At 35.9% G+C, this 24,453-nt stretch overlaps 2 protein-coding genes across 3 annotated transcripts; one reads left to right on the top strand and one right to left on the bottom strand.

The window, feature by feature from the left end:
- Positions 1-1,996: 1,996 nt before the first annotated feature.
- On the top strand, positions 1,997-13,663 carry rab4b (RAB4B, member RAS oncogene family). 2 transcript variants are annotated; one of them, XM_053507195.1, is made up of 8 exons: positions 1,997-2,139; positions 7,775-7,855; positions 8,875-8,989; positions 9,074-9,136; positions 9,942-10,096; positions 10,367-10,462; positions 10,613-10,775; positions 11,614-13,663. In XM_053507195.1, the coding sequence occupies exons 1-7, from the start codon at positions 2,124-2,126 to the stop codon at positions 10,726-10,728; spliced, it is 642 nt and encodes a 213-aa protein (XP_053363170.1). In that variant the 5' UTR covers positions 1,997-2,123; the 3' UTR covers positions 10,729-10,775; positions 11,614-13,663. The 2 variants fall into 2 exon arrangements, with proteins under 2 accessions (XP_053363170.1, XP_053363169.1); XM_053507194.1 differs by having other exon boundaries at positions 11,608-13,663.
- A 2,109-nt stretch (positions 13,664-15,772) lies between these two features.
- ap2s1 (adaptor related protein complex 2 subunit sigma 1) lies at positions 15,773-23,881 on the bottom strand. Its single transcript, XM_053507196.1, has 5 exons — positions 23,705-23,881; positions 23,039-23,188; positions 20,776-20,889; positions 18,644-18,703; positions 15,773-17,219 (listed from the first exon to the last, which is right to left on the bottom strand). Exons 1-5 carry the CDS (start codon positions 23,705-23,707, stop codon positions 17,118-17,120), a joined length of 429 nt encoding a protein of 142 aa, XP_053363171.1. The 5' UTR covers positions 23,708-23,881; the 3' UTR covers positions 15,773-17,117.
- Positions 23,882-24,453: the final 572 nt, after the last annotated feature.

The following is a 24,453-nucleotide window of genomic DNA, read 5'->3' as shown; positions in this document are numbered from 1 at the left end:
GACTAAGCATAGCAAAGAATTTCACAATTTTAAAAAAAAATCTGATTTCATTCAAAGACAAAAAAGTCTAATTATATAATGTTTTTATTTTACTCTATAGTTTCAAAATTGTTATTGTGTTTGATCAAAAAAATCATGATATTGCCCATAAGTTTATTATTGCCCATATTTGCCCCTATAAATGACTTTGTCAAACTTTTCATAGAACTCATCAGGATTATCAGAACTAAGAACACACCAAATGGTTTACTTGGAGCATTTCATGTCTTAAAGAAAAAAGGATAATATTGAAATCTGGGGTTGTGCATAGGATAGGAAAATATTCTCAATGCTTTTGCCGCCACCTTGTGGTGAATTTATGAAAAATAAGCATATTGCTCACTTGATACAAATGGAATTATGCTTACATTGTATACTCACTCAGTCACTCATTGTCTCTACCGCTTTATCTGGAAAGCTGGAGCCTATCCCAGGAAACTTATCCCAGGGCACGAGAAGGGGTACGCCCTGGATGGGAAGCCAATCAATCACAGGGCATACACACACTCTTGCACACACTGCAGGCAATTTAGTAATGCCAATTAGCCTAAACTGCATGTCTTTGGACTGTGGGAGGAAACCGGAGTACCCGGAGGAAACCCACCAAGCACGGGGAGAACATGCAAACTCCATGCACACAGACCCAAGGTGGAAATCGAACCTGGATCCTGACGATACAAGGCCACAGTGCTAACAACTAAGCCACTGTGCCACTTGCATTCCATTTCATTTCATTAAAATAAAAGTTTTATTTCCATGTTTCAGTATGTTTACTGATGTTATGTTAACATGCATTTACACTACTGGAAAAAACAGCAGATACATCCTGCAAACATCTTGTTCAGGTTGCTAAAGAACTGTTTTAGGTTATTAACTTCTAACGTTGTGATAACAGTTACTGGCATGAACATTGGTACATTTTTTAAATTGATGAAAATAACACCATTTAATAGATGTCACTAGTTAGTTTGGACTATGCCTTTTTTTTTTTTTTTTTTTTACATTTATATTATACTTGGTCCTTTCTATTTTCATGCAAAACCCAGAAGCCTACATTAGGTTTTTTTTGTTTCCATCTGAAAACAAAAGCAACATTTAATATGTTGCTTTCTTTTCTGGCATGCAAATATTTTTCTGTAATGTTATTTATGTATAGCATTTTTCAGGTATGTTTAAAAATTATTAAATGGTTTTGTACATGATAATGCAGACATGATATACATATACGGCAACATTTATACTAAAGATAATATGGTGCCTAATATTTTTGCACAGTACTCCTCATATAATGCCTAGATAAAATAAAATGTAAACGCTAATATCTTGTTGGACCACCTTTTGCTTTGATTACAGCCATGGAATCATTTTGATAAGCTTAAGCAATGTGACAACATTTATTTTCGTCCGAGTCGCATTCATTTCTCCCCAAGCTCTTGTATTGATGATACAAGAGGAGATTCTCAATGTGGTTAATGTCTGGACTCTATGGTGGCTAATCAATCAGTGAAAGTTATGTTACATGCAACCTGAAACCATGCAACTGGAAGAACTTGACTGGCCCACACAGAGCCCTGCCCTCAACACCATCGAGCACCTTTGGGATGAACTGAACGGAGACTGTGAGACAGGCCTTCTCAGCCAACATCACCTCATAATTACTCTACAGAATGAATGGGCACAGAAACAGTCAGAAATCTTGTGGACAGACTTTCAAGAGGAGTGGAAGCTGTTATAGCTGCAAAAGGAAAACCAACGACATATTTAAGGATATGTATTTGGAAAAAAATGTCATTGCAGGTTTGGCCCAAATACTGTTGTCCATATAGTAATATATATATGGTCTGAAGTAGATCTGGCTGATCCAGAGTCAGCTAGGAGCCGTTGCCCTAACGTGCGTAATGACGCAATCGGCGTGTGCACGCACTCGGCTTGTTGTAAAACAGGAAGCGGTGTGGTGTTAGTGGAAAGTAGCTAGCCTGGAGGCTAACGTCATTGGAGTGCCGTTAACCGGAGTGACAACAGAGTAGTTTGGGAGGAAAAAACTGTCGCCATTGGGTACAGCTCGGTTTAAACGTGTGGTCGCCATGTCAGAGACATACGGTAAATGTATACACTTAACGCAGTTAGCGAGCGGGCAACCTAGCAAACAGTCATGTAGCTCTCTATAGCATCCTGTACAGTTCTCCAGCTAGCTTGTTGATGCATCAACAGAAACCTCTTGGGGTTTTGACAGCTAGCTATACACCAGATAAGACAACATCCTGCCTTCGTGTGCAGTGGTCTAGCTCTCAGTGGTTTTACAGATCATACAAGACTCAATGTCTGTACCTTTAACCATATTTTTTTGCAGTGTGCATATTTACAGTTGTTCTGCTTTTGAAATTGAAGATGACCAGCTGCACTTGTAGATTGATAAAAAAGGATGTTAAGTAGCTCATATTTTTTGTTTGTCAGAATATAACTGATATGTAAAGCCCATTCTCATCTACTCTACGCTACATAATGAGCTGGAGGACTTGTCTAGCTAGCAGGTGTACTTAACAGCTGTTAACATCCAGGTGCATTTACTGTGGTTAGATAAATTACACAGCATGAAGGTGACATCAGGAGCCAGGATAATGTTTTTTCTAACAACAGAAAACCATCATCCTCACCTGGCTTGACCTACAGCTTTACATGCCCATGGCCTGCACTGTTAATCAAGGGCTTTATAAATGTCTAAAATAAATTAAATAAATGTTTCTTTCAAAAAGTTGTGCCTGATAAAAAAGGGGGGGATAGGAGGAAGTAAACACCCATATTTTGTGGTAAAATGTGTGCACTGAAATACTTAAGTAATAGCACAGGATTATTAACACTTCGTTGACTTTTTTTGTAGTAGCTCTTCTGCATCAGAAGGGCTAGGATCAGAAGGGCAGAAGGGCAGAAGTGGTGACTCCAGGGACCGTTTGTTTGTTTGTTTGTTTGTTTGTTCTTGTGTTCAATTGCCGCCTTGGGTCTGTGTGCATGGAGTTAGCATGTTCTCTCTGTGCTTGGTGGGTTTCCTCTGAGTACTCAGATTTCCCAACACATTCCAGAGGCATGCAGATAAGGCTAATTGGTGTTCCCAAATTGCCTGTAGAGTGTATGTATGTGTATGTAATGTGTGCATATGTGTCTCATTGATGAATTGGCACCCCATCCAGGGTGCCTGCTAAGTCTCCTGCGATAGGTAGGTTCCAGGAACCCAGGCAAACTTGTACACACGATAAAGCGGCATCGACTGTGAGTGAGTGAGCGTAAATTATAATTCTATTAAGAGTAAGGGTCAGTGGGTGTTGGACAGGTTATGACCCCAGCACCAACCCACAACTGCTTAGATAAAAAATGAGATAAAATGTAAGAACTCTGGATAAGGGCATCTGTCAAATGCCACAAATGTAAATGTATAAAGAGGAATTAAAAAAAGTTTAACAAAATTAAAAAAATTAGAAATGTGTTTTGAATTGTCACTTCTTACCATGACTAACATTTGGTATATTCCGGTCTGAAAGGAAGGAAAAAAATAAGCAAGTCATAATAATGGTGGTACAATTTGCTATTTCTGCACATCTTTATATAGTACTGTGCAAAAGTCTTGAGCCACCCCTCATTTCTTAAGTACAGTCCCTGTACCTGACCATTTAGTAAGGAATGTTTACTTGTTTGTTAGATAAGCAACTATGAAATTTGATCTATGAATTATTCAATCATAAAAACACCATCTAACTCAAGGCTTGAACCAGTGAGAAGCATATGCAGATGATGACAGATGATCAGGAGGGTGAGTGGTACACTGAGTTGTTGGAACAGACGAGAGGAGAAATGAGGTTGCTGCTGAGGTTGTTATATATTTTTTGCAGCAAGTCAAAGTAAAACATTTGTTCTCATTTCTTTTGTTTAATCAACATAATTTAATATAATTTAATATGACAAAATGGGAGGGGGGGTGACTCAAGACTGGATACCAGTGAAAAAGTATACTCCTCTTAGGGTGAGTGTGAGTTTGCAGTTTGTTTATAGTCTTACGGCATGTAAAGGATAAATCCTGTTTCTTGGTATTTACCTTCTTCCTGACATCAGTTTCAACCCCTTTACTCCAAATATTTAGTCTGCTGTCTTATAAAGATTAGAACTGTCATTGAATTCACCAGGAAAATAGATTAACATTAAATGTGATAAGCGTTCACTGGTGCAGATTACGAGTTTACGAGTGGTGAGTTTATGTACAGAGGTCAGTGTTGTCGTCGCCTGCTAATACACTTATCAGGTTGTCTTTGGTACTCGGTTGTTGCTTTTTTATTTGTTTATTTATTTTAACGATTTAACAAGAAAAACTGGGTGCCATTGTGTGGTGATAATACATGTTCAGGTTTGATTTTATATAGCCTGATATCTTACTTAGTTTTACTCACATATCATGTAGAGCCTTATTTAATGTCTGCACAGTGAGGCTTGCATGTGGTTGCTTTACTATCTGTACAGCTCTTAGGTTTTATTGCTTCATGTATTTGAACTGTACTCTAATAAAATATTCATGTAGGTGTCCATTTCAGCTTGCCCCATCCCCTGTCTTCCCTGCTGAAATCCAGCACCTACAGTGAATTATGTACATCTTCCCAAGAACCAATAATGTTCATATTGATCTCTTTAGCTGCTTCGCCTCTCCAGATGAGGCAAGCATCGCTTCCATTTCTCGTGTCTGTGCCTGGCACATTGTGTGTCTTCTTAACAAGTTAAAGCTGGCAATTTCCCCCTTACTTGTAAAAAAAAAAAATGCTACTGTAAGCTACTTTCAGAGCCAGGTTTCGTAATGCAAGGTTGTGCTTTGCCGTTCTTTATCACGAGAATTTGTTTTTATAACATTGAGTGCACACAAGATTATACATGGCTGTGTAATGTGCGCAGATGCTAATGGTGTTTTGACAAGCTTTTATGTGGTTTGGGATGCAACCCAAGTGTGTATCGTTAAATGCTACGATTTCTAAAATAAAGGATAATTATGAGAACAAATATTGTACTTTATGGTGGACATCAATGTGACTTTGTCATCGTAATCTCATGCAAAGTTGTCTGTGGTAAAGATAGAGGTGAATCCACACTGAGTCCACTAACAATAATATAAGTCCACTTAATAAATTTAACCAGCTATACTGCCTAATATAGTGTAGAGGACAAAACCATCACATCTCGTCACAACTTTTTAAGAAGTTCTATGTGTATCATGCTGTCTAGTGTGTTTCTCTTCCATTCTATGAAACCATACTCAGGATAAGGGTTGTCCTAACATCTAGACACATAAGTCTTTCTTATCAAAGAAAATCAGACACTTTAGACGACTTTGTCTTGTCTAATTTTAACAAGTTTTTATCAAGTTAACGCTCAGGAGTTCCCTAGCTAAACTATGATGGGGCACCAAATCCATCAAGGACCCATCAACTGTTCAATGAGAAGAAATAAGCTTACCTCAATCAGTCCTTAATCCCTTTTGCCTGTAAGATCAGATTGGATATCTTGTGCACCATCTTTCTCCTGATTGGCTGCCTGCTCAAGTCTGTTTTCGTGCAGTCAAGATATTTAATGATGTATGTGATCAAGTATGGCCCAACATTGCTGGCTGTGACTGTGTACATTTCCTTTGAAGTATTTAGGACTTGAGGAAATTACGATGAATAGTGTTTGTTTTTTGTTGTTGTTGTTGTTTTTGTGTACTCTGAATTTTTTGGGGGATTTTCAGCAAAAATGTTTGTGTTAATTAAGTGATTTTCAATAAGGTCTATGATAGCTTACTAAAGAAACTCTGTATGGTATGAGAAAAAAATTATCAAAGATTAAAGCTGAGTCACAGTAAAAAGCTGGACCTGCTGTCACCTTGGTGCTTTTATCGAGATGAAGCACGGAAGTCTTTTCGATTGCACAGCAGCTGTGTAAATACACAGCTCGAGCTTTTAGTTTGAGTTGCCATTAAAATCTTTCAAGCCATCACAGGCTTAGATTAGGGAAGAACACCAGGTAACGATTTATTAGCTTTGACAAAGTAATGTTCAGTGTTTTTGTATTTGTCGGTAAAGCTTCTCAGACATGTGGAGTCAGTTGTTAAGAGTTTTCAAAACATTAGATTTGAGAACTCCAGTGATGTTTGTTTAAAGCTAGTAATTAGTAAAGGAAAGTAGCACACTTGACTCATTTCCCTATTTACTGTGTAGGTTTTTTTCCCCCCTCCAAGCATTGAGTTTTCAGAATAGAAATGCAGATTCGGTTGTTTAAAAAAAAATGGCACTCATGGCACTTTGTGTGTGGTAAGAAGGAAGGCATGATTAACACCATATCATTTTTCGTGATGCTTAACACTATGTTGTTGAAGTAAACATGGCAACATTAAACCTCGCAAACGTGCAGTGTTGCTTAAATTAGGCCAGTAAAGGTTTTCCATTAACAATGGGTTTCTTATACAGTAAGAGAAGATATTATCAAATGCAGTAGGGATAATTACTGAAACAAGTATTTACTTAGTAAGTTATTAAATAATAATAATAATAGTGATGTTGGTTTTTCATGCTGAAAAAAGAATTCGAGATTTGGTTATAAGCAGAGATATTTGTATCTTAAATCAGTGATGTAATTTGTCTTTTCCAGGCACATTTTTTTTGTACAGTCTTTATCTGTACAGTTTAGAATAATGCATCTTCTCTGTGATAATGTAGTAATAAATCAGCGTAAAGAACCTAGGGAATTCATGATACATAATCAAACCAAAATTCAGATCACTCAACGGTCAACATGGGTGTAACATGATACAGTTTGTTAATCTTTATCCCAGTCTTGGTTTTCCTAATCGCCAAAGCATGTAACATGCAGATAAGTGCTCGAAAACACAACAGGCTCTCTGGTGAGGTTAGTGAGCAGAGTTAAGCAGTTAAGGGTTTTTTTTTCTCTCCTTTTTTTCCCCCCCCTGGGTGATTTAATAAGTCATGGTGTTGCTACGGTAAAATGCAGATTTAATTTTGGTTTAAAAAACAATTCAGGCCCGTATTTGAAAGCGAGTCATCATGGTTAATTGGTATAATGTAACATATTAGAAAGCATATCACAAGTGCAAAGTGTAATAGTATAATCACAGTACGCCTTTTTGTTTCTACTGCAATAAACACATTAGTCTTTCAGGTTCGTACAGTTGCAGATCCAGTCACATCCTCTGGCAGACAGAATCCTTACTGTGTTCAGACCAGCACAAAGAGCTGTTGGGACATTTTGTGCTCATCTTCATAGGCAGGGTTAAGCTCTGATTCAGTCCAGCTGCACATCTGCAAACCTCTGGATCAGATTATGAGAAAATGCCATCATCTGACACTGTCACATGGTGTGCATGTATGTTTCCATTGTGGGTGTGATTTTATTTTTTGGTATCTGGGGTTGAAATCTCAATGATGGCGCCATCATTAGTCATCTTTGACTTTCAAGATTAATCTCTTCGCAAATTTCATCGCTATTTCATCTACACTTCTACATGTCTTAGCGTTTGGAACAATAATGGCATACTTGTTTTAAGATACCCAGGATGATGGGGATTAATAGCGTTATGTAGAAAGCCTACCACAGTGTTAAAAAGAAAAGATCAACACTTGAATGATAAGAGAATGCAAAGTGTTTTGTTTATCTTTAGTAATTTATTGATCACCCCTCCTTCTGTCTTGTCTTTTTTTCCCATGTATTGCAGATTTCCTGTTTAAGTTCCTTGTGATTGGCAGCGCAGGGACTGGGAAATCCTGCCTCCTTCATCAATTTATTGAAAATAAGTGTAAGTGCTTTATTAGGCTTGCTTACATTCACACGCTCAAACATATTTACATTTCATAATGACTTTTGTCAAAGGTGACAAGGAAATGAAAATTGTATTAAAAATAAGCCCCATTTATCAAGCTGAGTACGGATGATTTTTTGGACAAATCTTTAAAGCATTTACAGTAATGTGTTGTTGATATAAAAATATTAATTTTTTATTTGAAAAAAATGCATTTTACTTGTGGGTTTGTGTAAATGTATGCCTCGATTAGATAACTTGATTTTTACTTATATAAGTATTAGTACGAATTTTTATTACATTTAGAGCATTTAGCAGATGGTTTATCCAGGGCAACTTAAAAAGAGTTTCTATCAAAAACAGATCTCTAAATGATCTCTAAACTAACTCTAGTACAATACAACAATAATTGCACATTGTCCCTTACAAATGAAAAAAAAAAAACTTTTTTATAATTATAATAATAATTAATTAATTAATCATTAAATTTAAAATTCATATACTGTAATTTAATAAAATGCATACATAACTTCTCATGCAAGTTCACTGGTGTTAAGACGTTGTGGTTTATTATTGACAGTCAGTAAAAAATTATTACAATAAAGAAAGTTAGCCAACTCATACCTGTAAATAAAGACAAATAAAACTCATTATTTACAAATTAATAAATTATGAGAAGAAAAATCACCATATACGCGGAGGATGAAATCGGTCTGTACATCGCTGTAAACTGTCAACAAGCTGATGGAATATTTAGCACTCGTAAATGCGAAGGCAAGCTGTGTTTAAGAAACTTTTGTATATCTGATGAAAAATTTGAACTTGGTTTAGTTTATGGCAACATTTAGTAAAGTTTTTGTCAAAGCTTGATAAATGGGGCCGTTATGTGTACAAACTGTTCCTGAGAAATGAAACTGGGCTGATTTCTGGTTAAATATGAACTATAAAGTATTTTACTGGTACAGCATCAACAGCATGAAATGTAATATATTCAAACTGGATGTATGATGTTCCAGTCAAACAAGACTCCAATCACACCATCGGCGTGGAGTTTGGGTCAAGAGTTGTCAATGTTGGGGGTAAAACAGTCAAACTGCAGATCTGGGATACAGCAGGACAGGAACGCTTCAGGTAAAAGCTTACAATTGGTTGCACACTCTAATAACTCCCATTTTTTTAAAAATTTAATGACATTACCTGTTCATGGCGTTGTAGGTCGGTGACTCGCAGCTATTATCGGGGCGCTGCTGGGGCTCTTCTTGTTTATGACATAACGAGGTAGGACAAAGTTCATATGAAGACCTCGACTCTTAAGATATTATTAATATTATTTCTACTGTTGTTGTTGCTATAATAATAATAATAATTATTATTATTATTATTATTATTATTATTATTATTATTATTATTATTAAAATGAATAACATGATTACTAGGCTATGTGGCTTAATCATCTGTTAGTTTCTTTACCCATAATTCAAAGACATGACTATAGTGCTCTATTCTGTGTGCCATGATGCTGTCACAGTAAATGCAATGAAAGGAACGGTGTGATTTGCAGTGACAGGCCTGTAATAAAATGTAGGAGGCAGCAGCTCTGAAAGATCTACAGTAGTTGTCAGCCTAGCTTTGTGCTGGTACCACCTTAAAGGGTGCTGGTGAAAGTGGTGCTGTAAGGATTGTTTTTGAATAATGCAAAACGTTTTCAGGATTTCTGTGTCGATCACCTTACATTTATGATTGCCATCTTTCCCACAATCTCTAATTACCGACTTCACTCCGTAAGCTTAAATGTTTGGTGACAGGGTAAATATGGAGTCAAACAAAAGATCTTTCCTGATGTTCTGTGTGCAAGATGAGTCATATTTAATTGTTGCTTAAACAATAACATTTAATGCGAAGTAATAGGATTTATCCTGTAATCATCAATCAACAACACAGAAGCAGAAATGCATTGTGCTGGTTTCCAGTATTGTTGTTATTGATCATTTAAACAAGCTTTAAGCTGCCTCTTTATCCCACAAGTGTCAAAATTCGGTTTTAGTGAAATGGCTCTGTTTTTTGTGGTCTGTGTACCCCTCAGTCGAGAAACCTACAACGCCCTGACTAACTGGCTGACTGATGCTCGCACACTGGCCAGCCCCAATATTGTCATCATCCTTTGCGGAAACAAGAAAGATTTGGATGCAGACCGTGAGGTCACCTTCCTGGAAGCATCTCGTTTTGCCCAAGAGAATGGTGAGTCTCCAAAACTGCTACATATAATGTTTTAGCACATATGTAACTGCTCCAGAGGAATTCCATTAGTTGAAATGGTTGTGACCTAAAAAGCAGATTAAATTATTATAATGTAGTATACTACTGTAAGTATTTTACTCTGAGAACATCATCTCTACACTGAAACATGGTGGTAGTATTGTCTTACCCATGACCTTTGATAATCACCTGATGTGCCTCATATCACTTATTCTGCTTTTGCATTTTAACCTACTTTTCTTTTTGTCTCAGAGTTGATGTTTTTAGAGACGAGTGCATTAACAGGGGAGAATGTTGAAGAAGGTTTTCTGAAATGTGCCCGCACCATTCTCAATAAGATAGAGTCTGGTAAGCTAACACTCATTATGAAAATATGTCAATAGAAATTCTGTAGTAAGGTCATTCTTAATGTGACCAAGTGTGTGTCAGGAAATAGACTTAAAGGTTTACTCTGCTGTGTGTGTGAATTTGTATCTTTGTTTCATGTCTTGTGTTTAGGTGAGCTGGACCCTGAAAGAATGGGTTCTGGTATCCAGTACGGCGATGCATCCCTAAGGCAGTTGAGGCAGCCACGGGGCACTGCTGCGCAAGTCAAGCAGCAATGTAACTGCTAGGGATAGGACACACTTCCTCTCCCCGCACACAACCTCTCCTGCTTCAGGTCAGGTCACAGTCTTTAACACCCAGCAATGGAAGCATGTGTTAATCTATCTGCACAGACTAGTTTTGGGGAAAGTTTACTGTTTCCATGTATACCATAGCATTGCCCTGGCTTAGAGATGAGCTTACTCCTGTGGTACAGTCTGTATGTTTAGTGTAAATCATTTATCACCACACTGACAAAAAAAATCTTTTTTTAAATTTTTTTTTATAAACCTATTACGTTTATAACAGAGATGGACCGGTCGATTGGCTAGGGACCAGAATTGCCTTGTTTTAAGTTTAATTGGCCATGACCAGTGATGGGCCGATCTGCCTCACATATAAACAATTCTGTACTGAGCACAGAAGCTTCTTTATGGTTCTTACATTACGTATTAAAAAAATTTCGAACATTTGATTCGATAATTCTCAGGTCTGCCTTTTTCTTTAAACTCTGTGAGCAAATTAGTCTCAAAACCACTCATTACACATGGTTACACAAGATAAAATTAGTCTAAAACTGTGTGTGTGAGAAGCCTCGCGTGCCTGTTTGAGAAGCCATGCGCGCCCTCATGCTCGAATATAGAATTGGGATCTAAGAATCGTAATATGGTATCAGGAGGGGATTGATGATTATGTAAAAATTAGAAAAGGCTAAAGAATAATTTAGGTTATTATCCTGTTTAAGGATCATAATCTAAACAATCACAAAATTTGTCGTCTTTTGGTAGTTGTCAGCATGGTAGTAGGTTCCCTGTTTCCCAAAGGACTGATTTTCGAAGTAATCATTTATCTATGAAAGTTTTCATTTTCTCATGTCAGAACTCGTCTTTTTCTCTCTCTTCTCTTGGCTCCAGGTGTGTCTGGGTGTCATCTCTCCCCCCCCCTCACAACCCTGCTGAGATACCTAGAAACATCTGGATAATTTTTTATGAAGTCCGTCTGCACCTTCATCTGCAACCACTGAGCTTAAGGAAGTGGCCTAGCGGTCATGGAAAGGCACCTCTGATCAAGTAGAGGGATGGTAAAGGTGGTGTGGAAGAATCATGCAGATTTAACCTTATCCTGTGATTCTTGTGTGTGTATGTGTGTGTGTGTGTATATATACACATACACAAACACACGCACTTAGTTCCTGTAGAGTAAACAGTCATCAGCCTGATCTCTGTTCACTGGCATCAGCGCATTTGTTGACTTGCATATCTCTTGTTTAAATTTAGGCTTCTCCAATTCCAAGTAGATATTCCTTGCAATGTCAACATGGTGGCTGGATTGCGCCAGCCTAAACCAGTTATTCTATCTGCACAGACCAGTTTTGAAGGAAGGTTTACTGTTTCCATGAATATCACTTCATCGGCCTGGTTCTAAGACGATCTTGCTCATATGGTACAATCTTTGTGTTTAGTGTAGATTTAGTAAATATAGCCTTGTATAAATCAATTTCCTATAGATCACAGTTTCAGTTATGTACCTAAAAAGAATATGCAGCTGAGACCTTTAAGCACAAAGGGTAGAGGGTTGATCTTCCCCTCTAGAATCACCGATCATTATCTTTGTGCATATCAGTTATTTACTGCAGAATGTCTTGTGTAGGTTATACAATTCATAACCTGCAGAAGCCATTTTGCACTGGGTGGGCTATCATCTGATGTATCAGGCTGTGTTATTTATTGATGTGAAACAGACCACCAACTCTCTGGATGTGGAAAAGATTTTAATGTATTTAATTTTATCGATTTAATCCTTAAACAGACGACAGCCTAAAGTCATATACTTCAGTGTCTCCAAGCTGGAACATGGCCCCAAAATATTACACTCTTAGATTGCTATTATTTGTGTTTTTGCACTTCTGCTTTGTGCACAGAAATCCAGAATGTTACTATCCCGAAAGATTTAGGAGGCTTTTTGCACTGTGTGACCAGTTGAGAATCGCCATACACCACAGAGACCATCTTCACAAGATTTCATCCATACACTCAACCAGAGAAAAGACAATATGTACGGTTAGATAGAATTGTTGCCCCGCTCTCACGCACACATTTTTTAGCTTCTGTATTTTAAATAGCGTCTCTGTTACATGTGCAGGTTCTCATTCTGCTCTTTTTTCCCCCCGCTCTCTGCAAGTGCACTTTTTGACTGTTAATGTACTTTACCTATAGAATTGTAAAAAATTTAGTAATCTAAATATTATATAGTGGCAATTATTATAAGAAGTAATCATTCCTTACATAAGAAATGAGCTTATATCAGTGGTCCAAAGTTATCATACTAGGTAGATGGTATATTGCAAAATACTGAGCAGTTGAATGTAATTCTTGGACTGCCTGCATGGCCTCACCTCACTGACTATATGTCTTTGTAACTTGAGGGATAGAAGCTGTTTAAAAAGGGTTACAATTAGTAAGGATTTAACGTCTACCTAACATGTTCTGAAATGTTATAGTACTATGCCTGGGCATTTACAAAGAATAAATCACTTGACAACCTTCACCTCTTGACATTAATTTGGCACACCTGCTTTGGCAGATTGTTTATTCTGTAAATTACAATGGAGCTTATACTGTACATACGACTCAAACATGAGTTACATGCTTAAAAAGATTACTGCTAACCAAAAAATGAAACCTGGTCTGTAGTTGTTGATTTTGACAGCAGTGTCTCTGGCTACATCTGTCTTTACTCTGAAGTTTAAAGACTTGCCCATGTACTGCAGATACTCATCTGTTGCTTAGCAACAAGTGTTTTTTTTTTTTTTTTTTTCATTTATGAATTCTGTATATCTGAATCATCAATGATGTAAATACTATTGAACTTGGATTATTGGATTCTTTTGCGGAGGGGGGTGCTTGTTAAATTTTAAAGTCTAACAATTATAAGTAAAGTTTGCTTGTTTTTTATGTTATACAATTTCTTGTCTGGTCTGTTTGATCATGCTGTTGTGACCGTACTCTAGGGGTTTCACAATCCTAATTTTTATGTCGACCAGTAATTCAGAAAACTCATTTGCAGTTTTCATAATTAAAACAAACACACTCACTTAGTTCCTGTAGAGTAAACAGTCATCAGCCTGATCTCTGTTCACTGGCATCAGCGCAGTGACATGTGGTTATTTTATTTAGTGATTTTATTTTTACAGCAGTGTTGTGAAGTGTAATTTATAAATCTGATTGGTTATCGGATGTTGTTTATGTTTGTAAAACAGCAGCTCTGACAAGGTTTCTACGTTTATAAAACATTAAATTCTTTATATTAGCAGTTTATTTGTAGGAACTTGTCATTCTAATAATAAACAGATTAGAAAACCTGCTATTTAACAAAGTATGGTAAACATTAGAAGAAATTACAACATAACTGTAATTGACATGTGCAAAGGGGTTCCACGTGCTGTGAAGTTTAATCTGCTGGGAGAGAACTTTTGAAAAATTAAATTCTTTCAATAGAAGAAGATGGCCAATATGCACCCTCATTGTAATTCAAGTGAACAGTACTGTATTTGCATTTCTGCTGTTCTTTCCACTTAAGCACCAGTCTCAGGAGCACATGGTGCTCCTGCAATTTTAAACAGGATAAGAGTGCATGAGGACCTTTTACAGCTCACCAAAAATGAAGTTCACTCCGGAAACCTCGTCACATTGCTGAATGTTACCCCATATTGGGTAAAAGAGCTGAAACAATAGATTTATTGTAACATGAGAGGAATGATCTGATGAAGTATTTACATGGCCAGAATCTTTCTGTTGAACCGATAAGTTTACACCACCCCTCTAATTTTGACAGAAAATTCTTTCCTATCAGGCAAGTCTCTTGTGGTAGAAGTGGTTACACTATGCATTTTATTCTTATTGGGCCATGATATGTGATTATTAGTGAAATATTGGGGTCTATGTAAGCACAACTGTTGATAAGGAGACATTTATTTTTCAATTTTAACAACTGCTCAAAAAATATTAATTAATGACTGTTACAGAACATTAAACTAAATCAGGATCCTGAAAACTAATTCAAATAGGTTAATGAGCATGAATTGAAATGCAGTATTACCTTGGATTAATGGGGAAAAAAAAGAAATGCTGCTCATAGGCATATTTTATGCAATTGAGTATAAGTGTGGTTTAATCATTCATTCAATCATATTTAGTATCTGCTAGATCTTAATTCTGGTCAATTTTGGAAAATTATATAATTATTTTTTGGATATTTTCTAAATTCAAACAGTCCTGTACATAACTCTACACTTAACCGATAACTAAATGGTTTGACGTTCCACTAAAGTAAAAGAAAAGTTAAAAAGCCAGCATAGTCTTACATCGTGTGGACCTGATTATAAAATATTTCCAGACGGACAAATTTCTTTAAACATGCTTCACTTGTTACTTTTTCATTTCTACATATTTGATATATCCACAGTGGCAACTTGTGAATGTATTAATAGACTAATTTATACAAAGCCTACAATATGCGAACACAGTTCTCACTACAAATTCAAAAGACGCAATCCTTATTAATACTGCAAAACCTGTGTGAGGATTCAATATGTAATCAGGAAATCATTGGTTAAAATTGCCAATTTATGTATTTATATTTTTTGTATTGCAAGTTTAACCTTTTTAATAGCTGTTCAGAAACCCACTCATTGCACAGAAATACTTTTATGGCTAATGTTACAGTTAGGAGCCTTGGTTAGTAAGCTAATATTGTACCAATTTCTTTGTCTTGATGTATGACTTCTTAAAGTGACACAACTTTCGTTAACCATGTTTATCAAATACCGTATATTTTAAACTACTACTACCACCCTTTAAAGACAACAGAATAAGATATTATACATCGCTTGAATAACCCCCATCCTTTACCAGTAGAGGGCGGAGTAGCACAACAGTGTGAACTTGGGCATCTTATTTCTCCAGATTCCATACTCTGGGCAGCTCATTTGTCATTGCCAACTTAATCAGAATGGATTGAAAACATATTTAAAATACGACAATTTAAAAAAATCAAGAACACCTTATTTCACTATTATCATTTCTATTTTCCTTTATATGGGTACATACTGATCTGGACAAAGGAAATAAAAACACATTACCTTCACTCCATAATCTCACAAGTGCATAATATATTTCAGAAAAAAAGAAAAACATTGAAAAGGTAATAATTAAGACAGTTTAAAAACATCAAACATTTAATGAGCAGATTAATCACAGATATTGATTAAGCCTAGTCTGAAGCTAATAGTACTAAGGAATGGTTATTTCTTGCATGTAATGGTTCAGGTCTAAGCTTAATCAGAATCCTGAAAACCAGTCCAAATAGGCTCGAGGCTGGCCAGCACTGTTGCTATGGAAGCACTAGTTGGGAGCAGAGCCACAGAATTTGGAGATAAAAAGTAGATGCAGTCTTTTGTTGTGTATTTTTTCCCTGTGAGGTGCTGTAAGATCTGTTCAGCCTTGCTGGCTAAACAAGCTCCCCATCACTGTCTGTCTTTGTTCATTTAGCCAACATGCCACAATTACTGCTAATAACTCAACTTCAAGGTGTCTTAGATGCTCATATAGCCAGTGGGCTAACACAGAACAGTTTGACTGTGTGCATGTTGGTACTGGTAACTAAGCAAAGCCAGAGTGACATTTTCTTACTTGAATGAAGGAAATGAGGTTAAATGTGTAATTTATATAATGTGTACAAAAATTCTCAGTAAGTAATGATCTTTCTCATTTTATACAGGATTGTATACAGGTCCCCAATTGTTTTTTTTTTTTTTTTTTTTTTAAATAGAATTTTTAGCTCTAACATGTATTATATGCATCTTGCTGACTTTTCAGCAGCTTAGTGTTAATGGCTTAATGGGAAAAGTTTAACATAAACAGGCAAAAGACTTGGACAATGTTAACTATAGAGACCTCTGTGTCAAATTCTGAAATTCACTGATTAATAAAAATTATATATATAAAAAAAAAGAGTAAGGACAAAAAAAACTGCAGTGCCATTGTGAGACTTCATACAAAACCTGACGGCTGCAAAGTTGTACTATGTAAGACGTTATGAGGCATTTAAAACTCCTGTAATCACGTAATAAGGACAGCTAATGGTCTGAAAGGGCAGTTGAAATAAGAAATCAGGTTCAAGCTTTCACATTAAGCTTAATATTTTTCAACTGCATTCAGTCATTTCGCTCAGCTTTCTGTAGCTTTTAAATACACACTTAAAATCTTACGTAGCACAGCTTTAAGAGGCTGAAATGTTGGGTTATATTTATATATATTTTGTTGACAACATCTATACACAAACAATATAGACTGGCTTTCAGCAGGTTTGAGAGGATGCTGCTGCGGTGGTGGTGTATGGCTGTGATCCAGTGACGTCCCTATTCCAGTGACTGCAGCATGAGCAGCTGCTTCAGGACTTTCGTTTGGCTCGTTTCTCGAATCTCTCCAGCCAGGAACATCTCATCTACTACCGTGTACACCTGAAAGATGAAAACAAGACAGGTTTGTACAAAATAAAGCAACACTTTGCCTAAAGAATACATTATGTAATTGTATGATTGTTGTAATCGTTAACTCTATAAATATTAAACTCATTTAGACACAGAGAAATCATAATACACCTGCCTTATTCATTCATTTAGAGCTGGGCAGTATGATAAGAGATATCTTAATAAAATTACTTAGATTGTGCGGCTATCATTATAACTTTTTTTCAAGTAATTTATGCTGCATTAGCTTTTACATGGGATCGGTCCGGACAGGCCAGCCTTTAGTTCACACAGTCAGGGATACCCATGATCCTGTCATCAGTTAACTAAGACATAATTTATATGTGGTGTTAGTGTTGGTGTACATTTTCTTGGTTATATAAATGTACTATTTATACATTTTGATGTAAATAAGGACTAAAGCAAAACTGCATGTTTTTGAGTGGCAGTGTTCTATTCCTATTATGCCACAGCATTTTCCCAATTGTAACATTTGTTTGTTTATTCCTAATTTAATGATCATATTTTTCTTTCCTTTTACAGTTATTAAAAAATGCCAAAGAATGTAAGTTTCTGTTATTGCCCACTTTGCTATAGAACAACTTAAAACAGTCAATCTGTGATGAAATGTATTTATTTTCTTGCGTTTGGAGTTCATAAAAAAGATTTTTAAATTTTTTACTACATCAAAAGACATTTTTGTTTCGTAAATAACAGCATAGTTTAAATTGTTAGTGTTAGATTATACACATCATGCTTAATACAACTCCCTGTGTATGAGCCGTTTCTATAGTAACAATTTCAATGAATGCATAATACTGCATCAGCACTGCTGTTACGCACAATTAGTCAAAATATGACCTTTAATTATCATGCTATTTCCTGGCAAATATTGCATTAAAAGTACCTGAAATCTGTCAGATCAGGCACAGATGAGTGCTACCAATTTAACACGACATACAGAGACACAACGTAAAGTCCTTCAGATTAGATGTGAGAATTATAATTAGAAGCAGACGGGCTAATTTTTTGCACTACGTTGTCTTCACCGCTCTTGCCGTTGCTGCTGTTGGTGTGGGCGAGCTTTGTTAAGTCTCGTCCATTAGGCAGTTTTTAAAAATACAATCAGGCAATTTGCGATGGAGAAGCTGAACGCAATTATCACAAGCTCGTCTTAATTGCTTACAGTTTTCCCTTTATATGAAGCCTCCTCCATGTTGAAATTATATGCATGTGCTTAATTGTATGATTGTTGTAATTATGCATCGAATACCTGTTACCATGGTAATCCTACGCTACAGGATCAGTATATTTTTGCGTTGCCTGATTTTCCGGGATACTCAATCTTGGTGTTAAATCTGATTCATCCTAAAATAATAATAATCTGTGTGTTGGGCTGGGGATTTTGTACTCACCTTGTAGAAATTGAAGACCAGATCTAATTCACATACATTGTGGAAATATTCGTTTAAGACCTGTAGAAGCGTGAGAATTGTAATTTAAAAAAAAAGAATGTGAACAAATTAACATGACATCATGTTAAATACCATGAAAAAAAATGTAGACATTTTCCAAAGAAACTGAAATAACTTAACTATTAAAATGTAACAGAATTTTATGCACAAATCATAGGCCTGTGCTTGTATCAAGCATGGTGTTTTTAGTAGAGGTACGTTGCAGTCCTTTTCACAGGTCAAGGCTATAATGCACAAATGCTACTTATAGTTAAAGATGGCGTTCTTTTTGAATCTATACAATATGATTTATAGACAAAGACATACAACAACTTTCCTGACTGAAAAGTTTTTTTTTTTTTTTAAACATATTATTCTTGTTTTTAGAGGTCGTCATAAACGTATTTTTTCCAGTCACTTTAAAAAAAATCCTACATTTTCATTCACTTTTAAGAAACTTTACAGCTTTTAAGGTCACAGACCACATTAATTGTAGTGTTTTTTATTAAAAAAATTTCTTTTGCTTTTTATAATTCTATAACCATAATATAGACAAAATTGTAGAAGTATCTATCCTCCCTCTTCCACATCGCTTTGATTGACAGGGAAGGTACAGCAGTATTCGACTCTTCCCACCAAGTGTGCAGAATCAATTTTGCTCCCTTGTTTCCTGTCTGTAAGTCTTTATGACATCATTCTGAACTCCGGATCTCCTTAAATGTGTTTGAGCAGTGAGTAAGAACAAACACTAGAAAGATGACTTTGGGTAGTCAGGGACCTCTTAAACTTTAAAATTATTTCCATTTAATTTGATTGAGCCCAGATTTATTTATTTATTTACCTAATCCAACAATTTGAACATAAGGTTCATTATTAATATATGCACCATGATATTGCAGCTATATGAAAACAGTACTATTGCTTTATTTTATTTAATAATGTAACTATTTAGAAGCATTCAAAAATGGTTGTCTGCATAGCGATATTCATCTTCCGTTATAAGCAAAGGTTATTATAGGGCGAACGTAATGGGGGAGTTGTGCACAGTGCAGGACAGAGGAAGTCCCAGCATTCCAGGTCACTGTGCTCTTAAACTGCTGTACTGCTGAGTCTCTTTCACAGGATTACAAATGCAGAATGCACATTAGTGCAACACAATGTAATGTTTGTTTTGATCATTTGTAATCCAAACCTACAGTCAATGTCAATAAAATGATCCAATGCCAACCTCTAACCTTGACATTACAGCTTCATCCAGAAATGCTAAATTAATCATTGTTCATTTTTTAAATATAATTTACTGCAGTACTGAGAAGTTTGCATTTAACTGGGCAAAAAGCTTAATTTTTAAATTGACTTTGAAGGATTGAACCAACTCATCCATTCACACATTTAACTACCTCATTTGACTGTATTCTGTGGTGGCATACAGAATCATCCATTTTGTTTAAAATTAACATTTGATGACTGCCATTTAGTCATAGTCTCATGCTGTTTAATGATATATTAGTTTTAATATTTTACATAATTTTCCAAAAGGTACTGTATAATATGTAAGAAAAAAAACATGCCTTCAGAGTTGCAAAAAAGCTATACAAGCAAACAGTAACATTTTTTCTTTCTTTTTTTTTAAGAGACAGTGGCATGAAAAACACCATTTGCACAAATAATTTAATACTTCCAGATTCATGCAAATTATGCAGGTCTTGTGCAATTCAGACATTTTCTATGCCTGCATTGTGTTTATTTCATGCCTTTACATTCCCAAAAGTTTTTATTGTAATACATAAGCCAAAAAACACAAAATATTTATAAAGCTGAATATTATTTATACAGCGTATTACCTGAAATGTAAAGAAGGATTATCTATAATGCTAATATTTGCCAATTGATTGTGAGAATTGTGATATTAGAATCAAGCCCATCACCAGATTTTTGTGTGGCTTCGTTAAATACATTGTGATTCATATTACGATCACATCATTTTTTAATTTGTGGTATATATATATATTTTTTTTTTTATATATTTTTTTTCCTTTTCAAAGCAGACGGTTTCTAAAGATAAGCAAAGACAGCACTTGTTTAAGATTTACCTCCACAAAGTTGTGAATGCCTTCCAGGTAGGCCAGGTTATTGTCAGTAACATCCACACAAATACAGAAGTACAGACCAGCATAGCGTCTGTAGATAATCTTGAAGTTCCTAAACTGCAATGCAGAGAAACACATTTAGAAGATGCTTTTATTCTTCACCACAGGCAGCACCTCATCATTTTTTTATTTTATTTTATGTGGGGTAATTACAATCATGTGTATTTGTTTTTGGAGGAAATTTGTTAACACACTATTAATTTATTACAGACTTTCTTATTTCTAAGAATAAGAAAAAAACCCTCAGGCATTCAGTTGAAGCTCAGCTTGTGATCTTATACTCTAGGCTTGAGGTTTCTGGTCTTCACATTTGACATGGGAATTTATAAAGGATTCCAATGGCATCAGGAACTTTTAGCTACAGTACCAGTCAAAAGTTTGGGCACACCTCCTTATTACATGGTCTTTCCTGATTTTTATTTCTTTCTGTATTGTTAAACAATCCTAAAAGCATTTACAATGTGCAATAATCTGCTTTGAGTTGATAGTGAGATGTGCTGCTATTAATGCCCTGGTAAAGCCTTCATAACATTTATAATCCAAGATGTTAACTGGTGATTTCTGAGGCTGGTAACTCTAAATGAACGTCTTCTCTGCAGGAGAGGCAAGTTTTGGTCTTGCTTTCCTGTAATGGTCTTCATGAGAGACATTTTTATCATGGTGCTTGATTGGTTTTGCAAATGGACTTGACAATACTGTTACAGCTGACCCTCGAGTCCTAAAATAAGTAAATGTTCTTGTTTTAAAGGAACTGTTCTTGTTTTAATAGTTTGGAAATCTCCAGTACTGTTCTCTAATGTAGAAAATAAATACAAACTTTTGACTGTTACTTTACATAACCTGCAAAAGGAATTCTATAAAAACATATAGAATTGGGTAATATGAAAGCTTAAAGATACACAAGCTGTTAGGGGGCTGGTTAACTCTCTTCATTTATTCATCACCTTTACTGCTTATCCTGTATACAGGGGGCATGAAGCCTGTCCCAGAAAGGTAGGGTACACCCTGGACAGGGTGCCAGACACAGGGCACACATGTGCAGGCGCATACACACACACTATAGGCAATTTAGGAATACCAGTTAGCCTAATCTGTTAACTCACCAATCACAGGGAGAACCCTCGACCCTAGTGTTACCATTTTAAGGTGAAACATTCAACAACATTACTGTATCATGATTGATGAATTTATTTACTAAAGGTACAAACAGATATTGTTTCATAGATGAATGCTCATGGAGGCCATATACAGGGTGTGGCTATCTTTATAATGGGCCAAAATAATTGAAAATTTTATTGAAGCATCTCAAGCCTCCAGGACTTCTCTGATATTGTGTTGGTTTGATTTAATAATCAGTTTAAAGTAGAGGTAATATGTACTAAATTATAGTTGAGTAAAACCGCTCCAGTGCAAAATTTCATCTCCTTGGTCATTCTATTTCCCAGCGCTTTCCAAAGTTAACTCATGGGTGTTTCTAATCTGTATGCATACCTATTCATAGTCTATTAGGGGTCTTTCCCATATTCCTTTTGCGAGAGCATGCCAAAATATCCCAAATTTAAAATTCTTTAGGGCTCTCGGTCGTTTGATTCTGACGCCACATGTCTTAAATCGCCTATGAATTGGCTATGCATTACCTATGAATGGTACGATCACGTAAAACAAAACATGCCGAACCATCACAAACTGTCTACAAACTTTCAATATATAGCTAGAAAGTACCTACTACACTTCAAGGTTTGCTGTGACAAGAATTGTCAAGAACTGCTGTTTTTTCCTACCTGTTAACCACGACATGGATACTGAGTGTTTATTACTGAACCTAATGAGCAGTTCTGTAATAAACAGCACCATTATTATTAGCATATTATTCTATGCTGCAATTGTTTTATTTTTATTTTTATTACAACTCCGGCAATCATCCATTTATTTTTGACATTCTGCAATCCTGAATTTGTCCTTAAATCTGGGAACGTAGGACAGGCCTCTTACTGTGGAGGACTACATGAGTTCATAAGTACTCTTAAGTGACAGAAAACCAACAGAGGAACATGGGATCAGACGGTCCTGGTTCTGTGGGGGAAAATATCATTACAATAATGTGCCTAAACTATTACAGACACTGTTCGTTTGAATATTAATTAAATCCAAATACAGGACATGATTTGAAATTTGGGGAGAAACCAAAAAAGGAAAAGAAAAATACCTCTACAAAGTTAGTGTGTTTGGCATCTCGGACAGTCACTACAGCATGAACCTCCTCAATGAGCTTCTGCTTCTCATCATCATCAAACTGCATGTACCATTTGGCCAGTCTAGTTTTTCCTGCCCTGTTTTGGATCAGAATAAAGCGAATCTACAAGAGAAACAAAACAACACAATCATCATCACACTCCTTTAAACAAAGTACATGAACAGAAGTCAGTATGTGTGTGTGTGTGTGTGTGTGTGTGTGTTTCAGTGATCGTGAAGATATACTAAAATACACTGATCTGGGAAAGTTTTCCTGCACAGATCTGAATCTGTGTTAGTTTTAAAAAATGTCCATCAGGCTCCTTAATATTTTCCGTAACTAATCACATGGGAATTTATCCTAAAACGAGGCATTTCGTTCAGATAATCGACAAGAGAGCTAATTTATGCTACTAAGTCGAGTTTAAAATAAGCTGTTTGTTGGTTCTCGTCGTTTAAGACAATTTTATAAACAAAAAATACTAATATTGTTTTCAATCATGATATATATTAAGTTCTTCATGACTGTTAATTCATTACTACTCCTGTTTCTCGATGCATTAGCAAGGCTACCATCGTCGCCTAGCCTAGGCTAGGTTTTTCTAGATGCTAGCGAATAATAACACAGAATCAAACTTACCATTTTTATGACTTTCCCTCAATTAAATATTTCTAAACTTAGCTACTTAATCAGCCTGCCTGTATTTCGGCGCATAAAAATATATCTATCTTGAAGACGAAGACCGTCAATGGGCTTGCCTTTCCTGCCGCTAACCTGTTATTATCGCTACATAAGACGCTAGAGGCCTTGCGAACCCAAGGAATTGTGGGTAATGAAGTTTTATATCGGCAGTTTTTTAACTGCAGAGAAAGAGAAAAATGCAGCTAAAAAACTACAAGTTCCATCTCCTACGGTGACGTTGACGGTTAGACAATCATGTGAGAGCTTTCAACGGTATAGAGGGCTGCTAGAGGAAGTGTCATTTATGTGTCAAGGCTTCCAGCTATTAGTTTTACCAAAAGATTAATTTCACCAAGCTTTATTTAAGAGCTTCTTGTAATGATATCGAGTGGGTTTGTGTAGTAAATAGATCCTAGTATTTACCACAATTAATAATGACATGTAGCCGCAAGGAAATGTTTAAAGAAAATGTTTAGAAAAAGAAGAAATCCCGTTTGTGCACAGACAACTGAGCTGGAGGTCAAAAAAGTTATCAACCGGTGGTTTCGTCTAGCTGGTAACCGTGTGGATGGCAGAAAAAGAAGAACCCTTTTACAAAAGGTTAATGGGAACGAAACATTTGAACTTATTGTAAAGAGAGGGAATTCGATTTTATGTTGTTTTTATATTATATTTACCCTTTTCTTTGCACATATGTAAATATAAAT

Source organism: Clarias gariepinus, chromosome 11 (genome assembly GCF_024256425.1).
Source record: "Clarias gariepinus isolate MV-2021 ecotype Netherlands chromosome 11, CGAR_prim_01v2, whole genome shotgun sequence".
Lineage (NCBI taxonomy): Eukaryota > Metazoa > Chordata > Actinopteri > Siluriformes > Clariidae > Clarias > Clarias gariepinus.
The sequence above is the reverse complement of the archived record's forward strand: the minus strand, read 5'-3'. Positions and strand labels throughout refer to the sequence as shown.

Excerpts from the sequence above, each read along its gene's own strand:
- rab4b (XM_053507195.1), top strand. Across the intron at positions 8,990-9,073 it reads GCAGGACAGGAACGCTTCAG|GTCGGTGACTCGCAGCTATT; the intron begins GTAAAAGCTTAC and ends ATGGCGTTGTAG. Across the intron at positions 9,137-9,941 it reads CTTGTTTATGACATAACGAG|TCGAGAAACCTACAACGCCC; the intron begins GTAGGACAAAGT and ends TGTACCCCTCAG.
- ap2s1 (XM_053507196.1), bottom strand. Across the intron at positions 20,890-23,038 it reads AACACACTAACTTTGTAGAG|TTTAGGAACTTCAAGATTAT; the intron begins GTATTTTTCTTT and ends TCTGCATTGCAG. Across the intron at positions 18,704-20,775 it reads GCATTCACAACTTTGTGGAG|GTCTTAAACGAATATTTCCA; the intron begins GTAAATCTTAAA and ends ACGCTTCTACAG.